The sequence below is a fragment of the Manis pentadactyla genome, chromosome 3, assembly GCF_030020395.1.
Source record: "Manis pentadactyla isolate mManPen7 chromosome 3, mManPen7.hap1, whole genome shotgun sequence".
Taxonomy (NCBI): Eukaryota; Metazoa; Chordata; class Mammalia; order Pholidota; family Manidae; genus Manis; species Manis pentadactyla.
Genome location: NC_080021.1, coordinates 52,926,151 through 52,943,793, shown reverse-complemented (window position 1 = coordinate 52,943,793; position 17,643 = coordinate 52,926,151). Strand labels below are relative to the sequence as shown.

Sequence of the window (17,643 nt, the reverse complement as noted above, 5' to 3'; positions counted from 1 at the left end):
TGATTGCCATGGCTAGGACCTCCTGTAGTATGTTGAATAGAAGTGGGGAGAGTGGGCATGCTTGTCTTGTTCCCAATCTTAAAGGAAAGCTTTCAGCTTCTTGCTATTAAGTATAATGTTGGCTGTGGGTTTATCATATATGGCCTTTATTATGTTGAGGTACTTGCCCTCTATACCCATTTTGTTGAGAGTTTTCATCATGAACAGGTATTGAATTTTGTCAAATACTTTTTCAGCATCTATGGAGATGATTATGTGGTTTTTGTCCTTTTTGTTGATGTGGTGGATGATGTTGATGGATTTTCGAATGTTGTAGCATCCTTGCATCCGTGGCATAAATCAAACTTGATCATGATGGATGATCTTTTTGATGTATTTTTGAATTCGGTGTGCTAATATTTTGTTGAGTATTTTTGCATATATGTTCATCAGGGATATTGGTCTGTAATTTTCTTTTTTTGTGGTGTCTTTGCCTAGTTTTGGTACTAGAGTGATGCTGGCCTCATAGAATGAGTTTGGAAGTATTCCCTCCTCTTCTATTTTTTGGAAAACTCTTAAGGAGAATGGGTATTAGGTCTTCACTAAATGTTTGATAAAATTCAGCGTTGAAGCCATCTGGTCCAGGGGTTTTGTTTTTGGTAGGTTTTTGATTACCAGTTAAATTTCGTTGCTGGTAATCAGTCTGTTCCGATTTTCTGTTTCTTCCTTGGTCAGCCTTGGAAGGTTGTATTTTTCTAGAAAGTTATCCATTTCTTCTAGGTTTTCCAGTTTATTAGCATATAATTTTTCATAGTATTCTCTAATAATTCTTTGTATTTCTGTGGTATCTGTAGTGATTTTTCCTTTCTCATTTCTGATTCTGTTTATGTGTGTAGACTCTTTTTTCCTTGATAAGTCTGGCTAGGGGTCTATCTATTTTTATTTTCTCGAAGAACCAGCTCTTGCTTTCATTGATTCTTTCTATTGTTTTATTCTTCTCAATTATATTTATTTATGCTCTAATCTTTATTATGTCCCTCCTTGTACTGACTTTGGGCCTCATTTGTTCTTCTTTTTCTAGTTTCATTAATTGTGAGTTTAGACTGCTTATATGAGATTGTTCTTCTTTCTTGAGGTAGGCCTGTATTGCAATATTCTTTCCTCTTAGCACAGCCTTGGCTGCGTCGCACAGATTTTGTGGTGTTGAATTATTGTTGTCATTTGTCCCCATATATTGCTTGATCTCTGTTTTTATTTGGTCATTGATCCATTGGTTATTTAGGAGCATGTTGTGAAGTCTCCATGTGTTTGTGGGATTTTTCATTTTCTTTGCATAATTTATTTCTAGTTTCATGGCTTTGTGATTTGAGAAACTGGTTGGTACAATTTCAATCTTTTTGAATATACTGAGGCTCTTTTTGTGGCCTAGTATATGATCTATTCTTGAAAATGTTCCATGTGCCCTTGAGAAGAATGTGTATTCTGTTGCTTTTGGGTGTAGAGTTCTGTACATGTCTGTTAGGTCCATCTATTCTATTGTGTTGTTCAGTACCTCTGTCTCCTTACTTATCTTCTGTCGTCGATCTGCCCTTCAGAGTGAGTGGAGTGTTGAAGTCTCCTAGAATGAATGCATTGCATTGTATTTCCCCTTTCAATTCTGTTAGTATTTGTTTCACTATGTGGGTGCTCCTGTGTTGGGTGCATAGTTATTTATAATGGTTATATCTTCTTGTTGGATTGACCCCTTTATCATTATGTAATGTCCTTCTTTGTGTCTTGTTACTTTCTGTGTTTTGAAGTCTATTTTGTTTGATACAAGTACTGCAACTCCAGCTTTTATCTCTGTTAGTTGCATGAAATATCTTTTTCCATCCCTTCACTTTTAGTCTGTGTATGTCTTTGGGTTTAAAGAGTCTCTTGCAGGCAGCATATAGATGGGTCTTGTTTTTTTTAATTCATTCAGTGACTCTATGTCTTCTAATTGGTGCATTCAGTTCATTTACATTTAGGGTGATTATCGATAGGTATGTACTTATTGCCATTGCAGGCTTTAGATTCGTGGTTACCAAAGGTTCAAGGTTAATTTCCTTACTATCTAAGAGTCTAACTTCACTCACTTAATACGCTATTATAAACACAATCTAAAGGTTCTTTTCTTTTTCTCCTCCTTTTTCTTCCTCCTTCATTCTTTATATATTAGGTATCAAATTCTGTACTTTTTGTCTATCCCTTGATTGACTTTGGGGATTGTCGATTTAATTTTGCATTTGCCTCGCAATCAGCTGCTCCACCCTCTGACTGTGGTTTTACTACCTCTGGTGACAGCTATCCAACCCTAGGAACACTTTCAGCTGTAGCAGTCCCTCCAAAATAGACTGCAGAGATGGTTTTGGGGAGGTAAATTCTCTCGGCTTTTGCTTATCTGGAAATTGTTTAATCCCTTCTTCAAATTTAAATGATAATCTCGCCAGATAAAGTAATCTTGGTTCCAGGCCCTTCTGCTTCATTGCATTAAATACCTCATGCCACTCCCTTCTGGCCTGTAAGGTTTCTGCTGAAAAGTCTGATGTTAGGCTGATGAGCTTTCCTTTGTATGTGATCTTATTTCTGTCTCTACCTGCTTTTAATAGTCTGTCCTTATCCTTGATCTTTGCCAGTTTTATTACTATATGTCTTGGTGTTGTCTTCCTTGGGTCCCTTGTGTTGGGAGATCTGTGGATCTCCATGGCCTCTGAGACTATTTCCTTCCCCAGACTGGGGAAGTTTTCAGCAGCTACCTCCTCTAGGACATTTTCTATTCCTTTCTCTTTCTCTTCTTCTACTGGTATCCCTATAATGCGAATATTGTTCCGTTTGGATTGGTCACACAGTTCTCTCAATATTCTTTCATTCTTAGAGATCCTTTTTTTCTCTGTGCCTCATCTTCTTTGTATTCCTCTTCTCTAGTTTCTATTTCATTTATTGTCTCCTCCACCGTATCCAACCTGCTTTTTGTACCCTCCATCGTGCTCTTCAACGATTGGATCTCTGACCTGAATTCATTCCTGAGTTCTTCGGTATTTTTCCTTACCTCCATTAGCATGTTGATGATTTTTATTTTGAACTCCCTTTCAGGAAGAGTCATAAGGTCCATGTCATTTAAGTCTTTCTCCAGAGTTATATTAATTTTACTCTGGACCAGGTTCCTTTGGTGTTTCATATTTGTATACGGCGCCCTCTAGTGTCCAGAAGCTGTACTCTGAAGCTGCTCAGCCCCTGAAGCAATGACGGGGATCGCAGGGGAGCAGTATTGGTGCCTGGGGGAGGAAAGAGCTGTTCCCTGCTTCTTGGCTCCTGTGCCTGTCTCCACTGCCTTAACCAGTGGGCCGAGCACACAGGTATAAGCTTTTGTCCCAGAGCAGCCGTATATGGATCCCTGCTTTCCACAAGTGGCTGGAATCTCTGTCTCTCCAGGAATTCTGCCTGTATTAGTTTTCCAACCCGGTAATCGTGCGAGTTTCATGAAAGCACCATGAAATATAGGTTTGTGCTCCCAAAGCAGATCTTTGGCGCTCGGTATTCAGCAGTCCCAGGCCTTTCAGTCCCTCCCTGCTCCATTTCTCTTCCTCCTGCCGTTTATCTGGGGTGGGAGAGGGGCTTGGGTCCCACCTGTCCACAGCTTTGGTACGTTACCCTGTTCCGTGAGGTCTGCTCTTTTCTCCAGGTGTGTGCAGTCTGGCGCCGTCCTCTTTCCTGTTGCTCTCTCAGGATTAGTTGTACCAACTGTATTTTCTAATTGTATATGGTTTTAGGAGGAAGCCTCTGTCTGTCCTTTCATGCCACCATCTTTCCAGCCCATTACTTTTATAGGACCAACAGTTAAAGCTGTAGAGGTTATCACTGAGTCACTCATCCCAAGCCAGAGTACTCCCCTCTGCCCTGTACTACCTCTTTCCCCTGCCAGCACCTTACTGCGGTCCAGTGGTTATCACCTACACAATGGGGCCTCACTCTTGGCAACTGCCATGCCCCAAGAGGTAGAATCTCACTGTGGGAGTGGAACTCAGTTGCCTTCCCTTGCACCAGATGCCAGGAAAGGAAAGAAAGGCCGCTGGGAACCTGGAGTCCCTGGGGCAGGTGGTGAGACTGACCAGCTCTTGCCCACTCAGCCAGGAGTTGTGGATCGCAGAATGTTGTCAGCAGAGGGCAACTGGGTATACAGGATGCCGCAAACCCAGGATATCCTACCCCAGGGAAGCGGTGTGGGGCATGACAGAAGTTAAATGATCTTATTATGTAAATACCTACATAATACTCTTGATTTTTCCTTTTGGCCAACTAAGCCTAAAAATATTTACTGGCATTTTACAGAAAGGTTTGCCTACTCTTGATCCAGTGAATAAAGTATAGAAAATCCAGAAGTCTGAATATGGTGTTTGTTAGGTTGAGAAAGCCAAGAAAATGCAGGATTCCAGTTTGGTGACAGAAAGATTGCATAGAAGACTTCACTAGCACAGGGCTAAGACTCAGGGTTTCACAGTCATCAGCTTTTAGCCGAGTGGATGTCCCCCAGGGTCTGGGCAGGACCCAGGTGCAAGAATTTCCATCTCTTGGTTAGTGGGACTTAAGCCCCGTGGATGTTCTCAGGGTGTGGGCAGGGTGTTTTTCACCTCTGCAGGCCTGTGATTTCTCTAAGAATTAAACTAAAAATATCACAATTAGTTTTCCTCGTTCTGCCTTCTCTGCAGTGTTGTGTGTAGCAAGCAATTTAGTTTGAGAAAAATTCTTTTTAGAGAAACAGCACTGCAAGTTGGAAGAATCCCTGTTTTGGAAAAATTAAGAGCCAGTGGCTAGCACTATGCTTGGAACTTAAGTGCTACCTGAATATTTGTTGAATGTTAAATTCAAAATATTTGCAATTAAGAGGAAGCTGGTCTTGCATAAAGAAACCTATTCAGGAATGTCAGATAGTGACAGATTCTGTGAGGAAAGATAAAAGTAGGTGAAGAGGTTGGAGAATGGCTATAATTACTATTTTCCAAACTTGTAGAATTATTTAGAGAAAAATGGTATCACACTCTAAATACTGTTTTTCATTTGCTTTTTAAAATTTGGTCATATTACCATGTCAGTTCAAAAAGAGTCACATTCACCAAACATCTAAACAATAAATATTAAGTGCCTCTTGTGCAGCAGGTCCTGTGCTATGTGCTGTTTGGTACACGGCTGAGCAACACAGACTGAGGCCCAGCCTCGATGAAGTTAGTAGTCTAAATATGTGGTTTACCTTAATTCTTTTGAATGGTCTTAACAGTATTGCCTTGTGTATTCATTATTGCTGTGTAATGAATTAGCCCAAAATTTAGTAGTTTAAAACAACAAACGTACAATCTTACACATTTTCTGAGGATCAGGAATTTGGAGGTGACTTATTAGCTGGGCCCTCCTCCGCAGGGTCTGACAGGAATGCAGTCAGCTAGAGGATTATTAAGTTAGCAAAGCCAAGAAAGTGGCATTCTGACCTATCAGAGGGAAAAGCCCAGCCTGTGCACTGGCACTTCTTAAAGACCCGGGAATTGGCCCCATTAGATAACCTTTGGAAATGGCAGTGAAGATAAAACAGCAAGAATGAAAGCCACTTTGGGAAATTAATCCTTAGTTCCTCTGCAGCTAGGACTGCTGTGCTGCCAGGGAGTTTCTTTGGAAGTTCTCTGCACTTGGGAACACTGGGCACATTTGAGGGCAAGGTACTGTACTAAATGAGGAGACGTAAATGAACCTATTTAGGTTTATAAGTGGGCAAAGTTATGTGTGAATTTTCAAACCCACATCCTTCTACCCAAATACCAGAATATTGACAACCAGGATTTTACCTTTCTATCCAGAAGACTGGAAATGCTTTCTATTGGGGACTTCCCTATTCACCCTAAAAAGACAAAAAATACTGAGATCTATTTGTTCTCCAACAGAACTGCCTTATCATAGAACCGTTCATTCAGTCAGTCCTATAGTCCATAAGCCCTGTGTAGGTGCACACAGTGCCCAGTCAGTTGTCTGTTACTCTATTCACTAGAGTCTGAGAGAAGCCTCTGAATGTGAAAGATAGAGCTCAAAACAATCTAGGCAATGCTACTTGGAGAAAACACACTGTTTTAATACTCTCAGAGGGATAAATGTAGATAAAACGTTAAACAAGAATGAGATGTAAGAACAATTCTCAAAGAATGAGAGCTTTTGGAAATCTAATTCAGTGAGAGACTTGTTAAAGAAATTTCCCAGAAGTAAAACAAAAAGATAAATTTATAAACATCAAAGAAGTAAAATAGAAAAGCTAGAGGACCCATTCAGAAGGTCTGTTCAGAGAAGTTCCAGAAAGTGGGAGGAAATCCTTAACAAAATAATGCCCTCCCTGACCAAAACAAGAAAACCAAATGAAGACATGAATTTTCCTATTGAAAGGGCTCACCAAAATTCAAGATAATAAATGAAAATAAATCTATATTAAGGCACCTCATTGTGAAAATTTTAGTACATTGGAGCCAAAGAAAAAATCTTAAGTATTTACATAGATTAAAAGGGAAAAAGCAGATTTCATGCTCATCAGAATGGCATAAAACTTTTTAGAATCAATACAGGAAGATAGAAGACAATGGGCCAGTGCTTCAAATGCTGAGGGAAAATATATCCAACCTAGAATTCTTTATCCAGACATACTGTTGCATATCTGCACAGAATACATACATTTTCAGATATCCCAGGCTTCCAGAAGTTTATTTCCCATATATTCTTTCTTAGGAAGCTACCAGGACTCATTTTTCTCCAAAACTAGGTAATGAAAGTGAAAAATGGGATATATGTATTAGGGGTCTGGTAGGAGGGAAAGGAATCACCAGCACAAGGATGGAAAGAAAGCCCAAGAGAGTGGATGTGCAGCAGGCCTCACAGTCAGCCAGTCTAGACTGGCCGCTAGTCAGAAGCCAGGTGTAATTAATAAAATACCTAATGAGCTTGAATATTTTGAGAGAGTTATGCAACTGGGAAAATATGTGGAATTAATATGTACATAGAAAATAAGGAAATAGGAAAGAAGACAATTTAAAATCATGTTTCATGGCTTAGCTGTCAGGAGGGTTCACATAGTCATAACTGTGAGGGGAGGACACAGCATATATGTGTGTTTGGGATGGCTGGAAGGCGAGTAAGTGTTACTGAGCTTACGTGGGCAGAAAAGAAACTTAAGCTCCATCTTTCATACAAGAAAATGGTACTTCATGTTTGAAATCAAATAAGTAGTAATGTTAATAAAAAAAGGTAAATACTAAAAGAATTCACTAAAACACATGAAAATGTTATCTTTGGGGAGTGGAAAGGGTTTAGGATACAGTAGGCACTATTGATTTCTGTAATGAGCCTCAGACTATATGACTCTAAACCATGTGAAGGTATATGTGTGTGTGTGTATATTTCCATATACACACACACCTGGAGAACTATATTAACCTGTGTAAAGGTATATGTAAATTTGATAAAAATTAAAGCTAAATTAAAAATAGTAAAAAGTATATGTAATGGAAACAATGAAATTCTGCTGTAGAATAAAAATAAAAATTCAAGGGCTGATTACAGGAATTAATACCTGAAAGTAGCAAAAGTACCATCATTAGGAAGTTCTTGAAATTTGATACATTCTGTAAGTATTTGTTTTTGGCCATTAAGCTTTCATACAAATCAGTAACCCCCTTGGTATACATAATAGGTATTCTGGAAATGTTTTAAAATTAAACTCCATATTTAAATCCTGCCTTCCTATAAAACTCTATTATATAAAAAGAATGGAAGTAAATCCCAAATATCAGGTTATTTTTAGTGAAATGCTTTGCAAGGAATACTTAATTTTTTGTAGAATAGAATAGCATGAATATTCCAGTATAAATTTTATACCACAGTGATTTTTAATAGGTGAGTTTAATACTTTATATGACCCTGAGTCAGTTGTGAACTTGGGCCTCTTTATCATTTATGGTTACTACTTCAGCATTTTGTGACTTAATGTTTGTTAGATGCAGCCTAAACAAAATTTTTATTTTCCTGCCTACCATTTCAGGTGTGTATGTATGTGTACACCTTGTTTAAAGAATAGCTTTAGTATGTATGGTCACTGTTTAGGAAAGTAGTAATTGAAGGCTTCTCTAACCAAAAAAAATGAAATTAAGTTGGATCCCTGTGTTTAAGATTAAGGAAAATATTTACCATTTATTCTACTTTCATATTGAAAACAAGAATGTTAAATTCAGAAATGCCAGACTTTTATTTTTTAGGGTAAAACTTTTCTTTTATACCACATTAAGGAAAGACTGGAGAGGAAGGAATAGGGACCCCAAAAGATTGAAAATAGGAGTGGGGAAAATAAGAGATTGAGAATCTTCAAAATAGAAAAAGGTGAAATTGAGATGTCCATCAACTCAAAAGCTTACGAAAAATGAGAGGGATAGATGTGCACAAAAGAAGACACTATATGCATATGCAAGAAAGAATTTTTGTGTGGTATCACCATATAATTCTTTAAGGCAATTGTTGCTAAAATCTTTGAGATGTGTATTTTGGAAATTGCAGGCAAAAATGGATAGTACTTTCTTGACATTTTGTGCCTTGGGCATGATATTAGGCTGAAAGTTCCTCTATCCTTGATTAAATTTATTTTCCGATGACTTGGAATTCTCTAATTAGTAGCTTTCAAAAATGTGAAGTGTTATTCTGTCATCCTCAGCTAACCATACTTGAGAGTTGCAAGTACTGTTGATGAAGAGGAAATAATTAAGAAATTAAAAAGCACTAATAATTGAGAAAAGCAACTTTATTTTCTATGTATATATCCTTTTAAAGTAAAACTTTAATTTTCTTGGTTATTCAGATTCTCTTAGTTTGTTGTCTTTTGTTTTTGCATTTTTGTTAAAGGTGGGAACAGAGAAAAGATCCTCACGGTAGAACCTATTATGTGGATCATAACACTCGCACAACCACATGGGAGAGACCACAACCTTTACCTCCAGGGTAACGTAGCTGATTGATGTGTCTTCAGTTGTGTTTTTTTCATATATGTGACTTAAAAATTGTTTTCAATACAATATAAAATAACTTTTTCATTCTGCATATTACGTTTCCTTGGTTTGCTTTTGTGAATAATAAATGTTCAGTAATTAAGATTTGTTATACTGTATCTATTTCACAGTCTGAAGGGCTTCCTCAAGACTGTCAAACATTGGTATGAGTTACTGAGAGTAGTTGCAGAATTACGATCCACTTTCAGTTCTTGTTATCTTAAGAAATGAGAGGCATATTTAGGACAGTTTATATGAATGGTTCTCCATAGATAGTGATCTAAAACTGATTACATAAGATTTAATGATAAGAGATGTTACAGTGGTTCAAAATTATGATCTGAAAGATTGCTCCAAGTAAAATTGTTTGCATTATGGCTAAAATTATAGAGGGTTTTAAACGAATGAGGTCATTTCTGTTACATCATAAATAAAGTTCATGCTCCGAGGCTATCATTCAAGGCCATTCACAAACTAATCTTCCTTTTTCCTTTTTGTTTTTACCTCTCATGACTATACATACTACACTGATAGCTAGTTGAATTATGTACTATTTATTTTCTCCTTGAACACTCTGCCTGTACCTGGAATTTTCTCCTTATTGTCTTTGCCACTCAGAATATCCTTCCCTGTGCACCTTACTTACAGTGCACCCATATAAAACACAATCAAGGCCTAGAAAATCTAAGGCAAGAATTAGGGTTTTTTTCATGATTCCTTGCTGAAAATGTTCTGAAATGGTTGTATAAATTAATGACACAGGTTGGTTTAAGGTGAGCTGCCCCCTAGAGGCTGGGAAGAAGGGCATTCTGTTTCAAGGGACATGAAAACAGGCATGAAAAGTGAGACATCTGACAGTTGGGACCAGCAGGGAGTGGCTTGGCTCTTCTGTGGGTCCCTTGAAAGATCTTGGGGAAGTTGAAGCTGAAATGGTGAATGAGCTCATTTTTAAGCCATGCCACGGAACTGTGATGGGTGGAATGACACTCAGTTGCACCGCAGTTTGTCAGTGGTGTAACAGTAGGAAGGTAAGTTTAAAAAAATAACTACCAGAGTTGAGTTAAATCCTGAAAGTGGGCAGTGGCAGTAGCAGCAGATTGCCGGGGATACAGTAAGTACTCAGTAAATGCTTATCCAAAAAAAAAGAGGAAGAATGGGTAGTCAGATCAATACTGAATGTATAACCTCTTTTTTAGACCGTTATTAGAAATCATGTAGTGGTAGAATGGGAAGGTAATTTAAAATAAATAGTAAGTTATGTGTTCACAATTTTTCTGAGGAGTACTAATATTTCCATTATTTTATCATGTCTTGGACTTGATTTTTAAATTATTTGAGTGAAGTGTTAATTAATTCCCAATTTCTCATATTGAGATTATTGTTCAATTTTTATTATTGTTCCATTTGTGGAAGTTGGGAAAGAAGAGTTGATGATCGTGGAAGAGTTTACTACGTGGATCATAACACCAGAACTACAACCTGGCAGCGGCCCACCATGGAATCTGTCCGGAATTTTGAACAGTGGCAATCACAGCGGAACCAATTGCAGGGTGCTATGCAACAGTTCAACCAGCGATACCTCTACTCGGTAATTAGCAAATGAACAGCTGTTAATACAACTTATCCTTTAAGTGTTTTCCCTTTTCTGCTTTAGTGGGTTTTTTTTTTTAATGTTATAGACTGCATTATAAGGTATTTTTTTGTTGATCTTTAAAAAATACTTAGGATTTCTGATATATCTGAGCACTTAAAATTTTTTTTAAAATTCTAGTTTACTGACATTACTATACATACACTCAGTTTTTATCCTTACTAAGTGGTAGTTTCATAAATACAATTTATTAATGAAATAATTTGTCTTTACCAATTCCCAAGCCTCCACTTTTAATTATAATCATTTTGTTTGTCTTAAACAAAACCAGTTGTCTCCTTGTTTGATTAAGGCCAGCCTTGCCATATTCTAGCTGTTCTGATGCCCATCCCAGATTCTCAGAAACAACACTTGTCATCTGTTCTGCCAGCAAAGATATTCTTGGGATTGGAGATAATTTTGTCCAAAAAATCCAATGCTATTTAAAAATTTGACCAATTGCTGATTTATTTATTGCCATAAGCAAAGAGGCACAAGAAGAGTGCAAAAAAGAAAAAAAAATCTTTCTTAAATGGATTTGATTAGAGGAAGCAGAAAACAGGAATTTTAAATACAGGGCATCTCTAGATAGATAGTGTTAGAACTTGAAAACCCAAATATAGAAGCTAGTAGATAGAAGGAATTAGGAAAGATACAAAAAGAAAACTTAAATAATTCTTCATAATCCTACCTCAGTCTGGTTCTTTTGATTCCAATTTCTTCAGAGGTTAAATGATAACCTCACTTCAGCATGACCCTGGGTATATGTAGCCAGCAGAGGGAGTGGCCAGCCCAGCTTGCATAGCATCTCCTGCTGCCCCCAATTGCTGGTTCTTGGGAGACGTGTACAGAAGAAATCTGTAGTAAGTTACCAGTGTTTAGCTGTACATACTAAATAAGAAAGTAAGTACTCTGTGTGCATGTTTCTGGTTGGCTGTGGCTGTGTACATGAAAACCTTGGAAAGCGGTGGAATGAGGTCATAGGTGTGTGTCCTCAGTGTGTTCTGCATCTGGCAGAACATCCTTGAACTGCCTGAGGTTTAGTTACAGGTGTGGAGTGAGAGTCTAGTGCTGGTACTGCCTTGGTTCGGTGGTGCTGCCACGCACTCAGGTTCTTCCTCCCCTTTTGCTCCCCCATCTTAATCAGGCTTCTTTACTTGATCTTAAGAGCTGTTTCTGGGCCTCATTCCACATTATAGGCAAGAAGAAAGGGCAGTGGGAGGTGGAGGTGACTTTTTTTCAGGGATTTTCTCCCCAGTGACTTCAGCCTAGACCTCCTTGGCCAGAACAGGTCATTCTACCAACCCAGCTGTAAGGGAGACTGGGAATAGAGTATGCTTAGATGAAAACTAACTGCTACCTCAAAAAGTTGTTTGATTGTCAAGAAAAGGGGGGGAAGTGGATATTGAGTACAATTAACAGTATCTGTTACTAGGTTATGAAACACTAAGATGCATATACTTTATCATTGAGAAATGATTTTACAGGTAATGATTTTTCTGTCATTCTTTTAAAATCGATGCTGTAGTATTTGTTTTTTTAATGTATTTCTGGTTTGTAATAATATGTAAGCTTAATGGATTTTTATTTATGTACAAATATGTAAAAGATACTAATATTAAGATAAAAGTTTTTTTGTGTAAAGATGATAACTGAGTTTAATATTGGTTTTATTAATAGGCATCTGTATAAAGAGAACTGATAATTGTTCTACTTTTAAACATAATATTACCTCATTTAAATACCACAATTTTCTATATGTTTCTCTCGTCTCATTTTGTTCCTATAGATTATTATGGAAGGTTAGGAGGTTAGAATATTGATGTCAGTATCTTATTTCTAAATCATTTTTGAAAAACTAGCAATAGCATCAACTGACTCCTATTAACTCATAACATTTTTAGGACTTTGTTTCTTGAAACTACTATATTCAGATTCCTGTATCATATTTTTTAGAAAAGTACTATAAAAAGTGATTTGCCAAGTGTTTAGTTTATCTCTACTTTTATGTTAAAATACTGTTTTATTTTTATTCCCCCCCTAACCTTGTCCCCAATTAGGCTTCAATGTTAGCTGCAGAAAATGACCCGTATGGCCCTTTGCCACCAGGCTGGGGTAAGCTAATATGTTGTTGATAAAAATATCCGAAAGGTATATATAACAAGTAGTTATTAATGGTATACTCACTGTATTTTTTAGAAAAAAGAGTGGATTCAACAGACAGAGTTTACTTCGTGAATCATAACACAAAAACAACCCAGTGGGAAGACCCAAGAACTCAAGGGTACGTATATGCGACAGCCCTACGTAAGTCCTCTTACACAACGTTTGTAGATAGATTGAAGTAAACCTTGGTGCAGATGTGCCTAGAACAAAACTGTGACTGAAACACTGTAACTTTAGCTTACAGAATGAAGAACCTCTGCCAGAAGGCTGGGAAATCAGGTATACTCGGGAAGGTGTCAGGTACTTTGTTGATCATAATACAAGAACCACAACATTCAAAGATCCTCGAAATGGAAAGTCATCTGTGTAAGTGAAAACATGAAGTTCTTAAATGCTATTTAGTGAAGACATAAAGTTTAGCCTCAAGTTTTAGCAACAAATTTTACTTAGTATAGATCTGTCTTTTTCTGCCTTAGTACAGATTGGATTTGTGGCACATAATTCCTTAATAAGAATAGCAAATATTTATGTAGTGATTACTGTGTGCCAAGGGTTCTAAGTACTTTATTTACCAGCTCATTTTATCTTCCGACAACCCCTTGAGGTACATTATTTTCCCTTGCCCAGTACAGAAACTGAGGCTTAGGGAGCATTACTAACTTGTTCAAAATCACACAGCAAGTCATGGAGCTGGTTTCAGATCAAGGCAGTCTGTCCATAGAGTTTGTGCTTTTAACTACCACATTGTGCTGCTGCAGTGTCAGAGAACAAGGTGCTCACCAAAACTGAATTTTCCTGATAAAAATATCCTGATGACGCATTTGACAGATCTCTCAGCCATCCTTGCAAATTGGCACCACCACAGCTGCCCCTCTCCCAGCATCTGTCTTCCCTCTTGAGCCTGTAGATGAGCTGTCGTGGCCCCTACCAGAGGCCAGTCCCTCTGCTGGCGCGCTAGGTGTCCTCCCCACTTTCCCATTTCATTGCTCTAGCAAGTATCACCTCTGTCCTCCGTCATCAGTTCATCTTTCTCTGTTGGATGACTCTCATCAGCTGTTATTTGTCCTAGATTAAAAACAAACAGAAGAGAGAACAGCTCTTCACCTTACAAAGCCATTCAGTGAAACTTCATTTTTATTGCTGCCCTTTACCAGAAAACTGCCTGAAGGAGTTGCCTCTGTACTGCTCCTCCTGATTTGTCCCTCACACTGACTCCAGGGAATTCCCACTGACCCTGAACTTGTTAGGGGTACCGGTGACCCCCCACATTGTTAATCCAGGGGTTGGTGTGTGGTCCTGTCTCATCTGGTCTATCAGGAGCTTTGTGACACGATACAGTTCCCGGCCCTGGCAACGCGGGTCAGGGACTAAACTCCCAGGATTTCTCTCTGCATTCGGTGGGTCCTCCCTTTCTCGTCAGCCTCCTAGAACTGAAGTAACCAGATTTCTGTCCTCAGTTCTCTTTTCTTAGCTGCTCTCATTCTCTTGGTGAATTTTATCTAATGCATGCTTTTAAAAAACATCTGTATGCTGATGATTCACAAGTTTTTGTCTCTAGCTCACACTTTTCACTTGAAAGTTTGCTTCATCTATTCAGCTGCTTACTAGATATCTCTACTTGTTATGCTTTTCTGGTAACTCCCATAATAAAACTTGTTCTACCCAGGATATTTCCCACCTCAGTTGATGGCAACTCTACTCTTATGTGTGCTTGGGCCAAAAGTCTTGGAATCGTTCTGGACTTCTCCTTCTCTCCTACCTCACACACAGTCCATCAAGAATTCTAGTTACCTGGCCTTCAGAATATATCCAGAATCCAGCAGTGTTGCACCACGGCCACTGCCGCACCTTTGGCCCATGCTATCGTTGCCTCTCACCTGGCGTGGTACCTCTAACTGTCTCTGTTCTCTACCCACACCTTGTATAATGTCATTCTCCATATAGCCAGGAGACTGATTTTTTTTTTAGTGTAAGTAAAAACTCATTGCTTTGCATAAAACAATCTCAATCAGAGTAAAAAGCAAAGGCCTTAAAATGACCTCCAAGGCCTGACAGCATCTGACCCTGCTGTCCCTCTGGCCTCCTGCTTCACTGGCTGCGCAGATCTTCCTCGAACACCGAGGCTTCTTCCACCTCTGGGTCTTAGCACTTATTCCCTCTTTGGTATGTTTTCCCCCAAAATAGCTATATGGTATTTGCCTTCCATGTTTTTGCTCAAATACTATTTCCATCTGTGAATCCTGTTCTGTTCACTTTTTTCAGAAGTGAAATATTACCATAAACACTCCTTATCCTTTTTACACTGGCTTTTATTCTTTTTGAGGAGTGGGAATAGAAAGACATTTATCTCCTTCATATGTAGCACTTCATACGTAGCTTGCTTACTCATTCTGTTTCTGTTTATCTCCTTCTCTAGTATGTGAGCCCCACAAAAACCAGTATTTTTATGTTTTATTAGTAGCGCTCTTACTGTCTGGAAGAGTCCAGGTATATAACTTTGCATTTCATAAATAGTTGTTGAATGAATTCACTTAACCAGTTTCCATCCATTCCAAAATGTTCCCTAAGATTGTGGAAGTTGTTTGTGCTTCCTTAGGCTTTCATGGATCGAAGACCCAGGCCCTCCCAGTGTGACCAAACCTGTCCCGACAGGCCCCCAACTCTGCCTCTTCCTTCACTGAGCAGCCCAGCCATGGGACCCGCGTGTCACTTGTTCCTAGAAATTCACTTTTGCTCTGCTTACTGTCTTTTATACTAGTTAAAATGTGGTAGAATTTCCTTCCATGTTTCTTGTATCCAGAGCCTGTATCCTCAGATTTAAAGATTATTGAAGGTTTTCTTTGTAAGTCAATAGTAGACTTTAAGATTTCATTTGACTAACTTCCTTACAAAAGAGCTGCACATACATACAGTCTCCCTCTTCATGCGTCCTCATCGCCTGAGCCTGATGGTCCCACTAAATAAATAATTTCATTCCTTCTCTTCTAACAGAAAGACTTCCCTGTGGTCATTTGTAGGCCTTTGGTACACTCCAGTTTCATACTGAATATTAAATATCCAGCTTTATTGTGATGGTTTAATACATGGTTTTTTGTTTTTTTGTTTTTTTTTAGAACTAAAGGCGGTCCACAAATTGCTTATGAACGCAGCTTTAGGTGGAAACTTGCTCACTTCCGTTATTTGTGCCAGGTACTACAGTGGTAAATAAGTCTTATATTCATAATCCTTTAGTCTTATCTTACACATTACATATACTGTAGCTTACATGATGTTATGATATCATTTTTATTTTTAGTCTAATGCACTACCCAGTCATGTAAAGATCAATGTGTCCCGACAGACACTGTTTGAAGATTCCTTCCAACAGGTAAGGAAGATTTTACCAGAATGAAGTAGTGCAGCTTATCTCATTGTGTCCTACATATCTAAAGCGAGTTAGGGTTTAGAAATTTTAAGCCATTTAGAACACAACTATAACAATATAGTTACTGAGTGTCCATTATAATAATAGTCATAATAAACCCTTCATGTGTTGAATGATTGCCATATGCTTGGCAATGACATCTTATATTTATCATTTCATTTAATTCTCTTCACAGCATCCCTTTGAGATAGCTCCTGTTATTTTACAGGCAGAGGCACTGAGGCTGAGAAACAAAGGCATAGTAGATGAACCAGATTACTAAAAAAGCTTAAACAGTTTCTGAAACATGTTGACACATTGTGACATTAATCTACTTTTTTTAAGAGTTTATTAACTCAAACAAAAAAGTCTTGATTGTACTAACAAATTAAAATGAAATTGGTGCTTCAGAAGATTGGAGACTGACGAAAATTAGGCTTGGGGTGGATTAATGATTCTGCATTGAGCATTGACTCCCCTATACAGAATTTTATTGTTGTTAACAACCATTTGATCAATAAATATGAGAGATGCCCTAACAACAACAACCAAGAAAAAGTACACACTTCCAATTGTAAAATAAATAAGCAACCGGGATGTAATGTATAGCATAAGGAATATAGTCAAAATATTGTAACAACTTGGTATGGTGATAGCTGGTACTTAGAATTATCATGTATATAAATGTTGAATCACTGTGTTGTACACCTGAAACTAATGTAATGTAATACTGTGTGTCAACTACCCTTCAATAAAAAATAATTATCTAAAAAAAAAAAAAAAAAAAATGAAATTGGTGTAGACACTGTATTCTGTTTAAGTACTCCTTTAATTACACAAACAGTAATTCTCAGCTCCTTAAGGTTTCTGTTTAAATGTCATGATCTCAGAGAGACCTCATCTGAGCACTATTTAAGATAGCAGTCCCCACTCACATCCCTTACAGCCCCATTCTAGCCATTTATGGTACTTTTTTCTTTTCTGTAGCACTTACCACCACCTGACTTACTTTGTGTCCCTCTAGAATGTAAGCTTCATGAGAGCATAAAACTGTTTTATTTACTGCTCTTATATATACCTAGTACCTGGAACAGTACTTTGCACATAGCAGGTATTCAGTAAACATTTGGTAAATGAATTAATAGAATGCTTTTCCTGAATCATCTGGAGAATATTTAAAGATAAAAAATCAAAATATTGTTCTTTCTTTTCTGAAAAGGTTGAGAAGTTCTCATATGTCTTCTTAATCCCCTCGAAAGAATTACAGTGATAAACCAAAAATTCCCTGTTTGTACTGATATGTAGGGACCTTTATGTGTACCAGCCAAAGTGGAAATAACAACCCTCTCATGTCAGAGATGTTTGTATCCTAGCTTAATTTTACTAGT

General features: G+C 37.9%; 1 protein-coding gene across 10 annotated transcripts in view; it reads left to right on the top strand.

The window, feature by feature from the left end:
• WWP1 (WW domain containing E3 ubiquitin protein ligase 1) overlaps positions 1 to 17,643 on the top strand; it is a 121,534-nt gene that overhangs the window by 78,000 nt on the left and 25,891 nt on the right. For 8 of the 10 annotated variants that reach the window (XM_036925088.2, XM_036925086.2, XM_036925085.2 and 5 more), the window contains 7 exons: positions 8,914 to 9,009; positions 10,470 to 10,644; positions 12,747 to 12,801; positions 12,886 to 12,970; positions 13,090 to 13,218; positions 15,966 to 16,041; positions 16,148 to 16,219. In XM_036925088.2, coding sequence (XP_036780983.2) covers positions 8,914 to 9,009; positions 10,470 to 10,644; positions 12,747 to 12,801; positions 12,886 to 12,970; positions 13,090 to 13,218; positions 15,966 to 16,041; positions 16,148 to 16,219 — 688 coding nt within the window. The remainder of the gene's footprint in view (positions 1 to 8,913; positions 9,010 to 10,469; positions 10,645 to 12,746; positions 12,802 to 12,885; positions 12,971 to 13,089; positions 13,219 to 15,965; positions 16,042 to 16,147; positions 16,220 to 17,643) is intronic. The other 2 variants (XM_057497912.1, XM_057497913.1) reach the window with 2 other exon arrangements.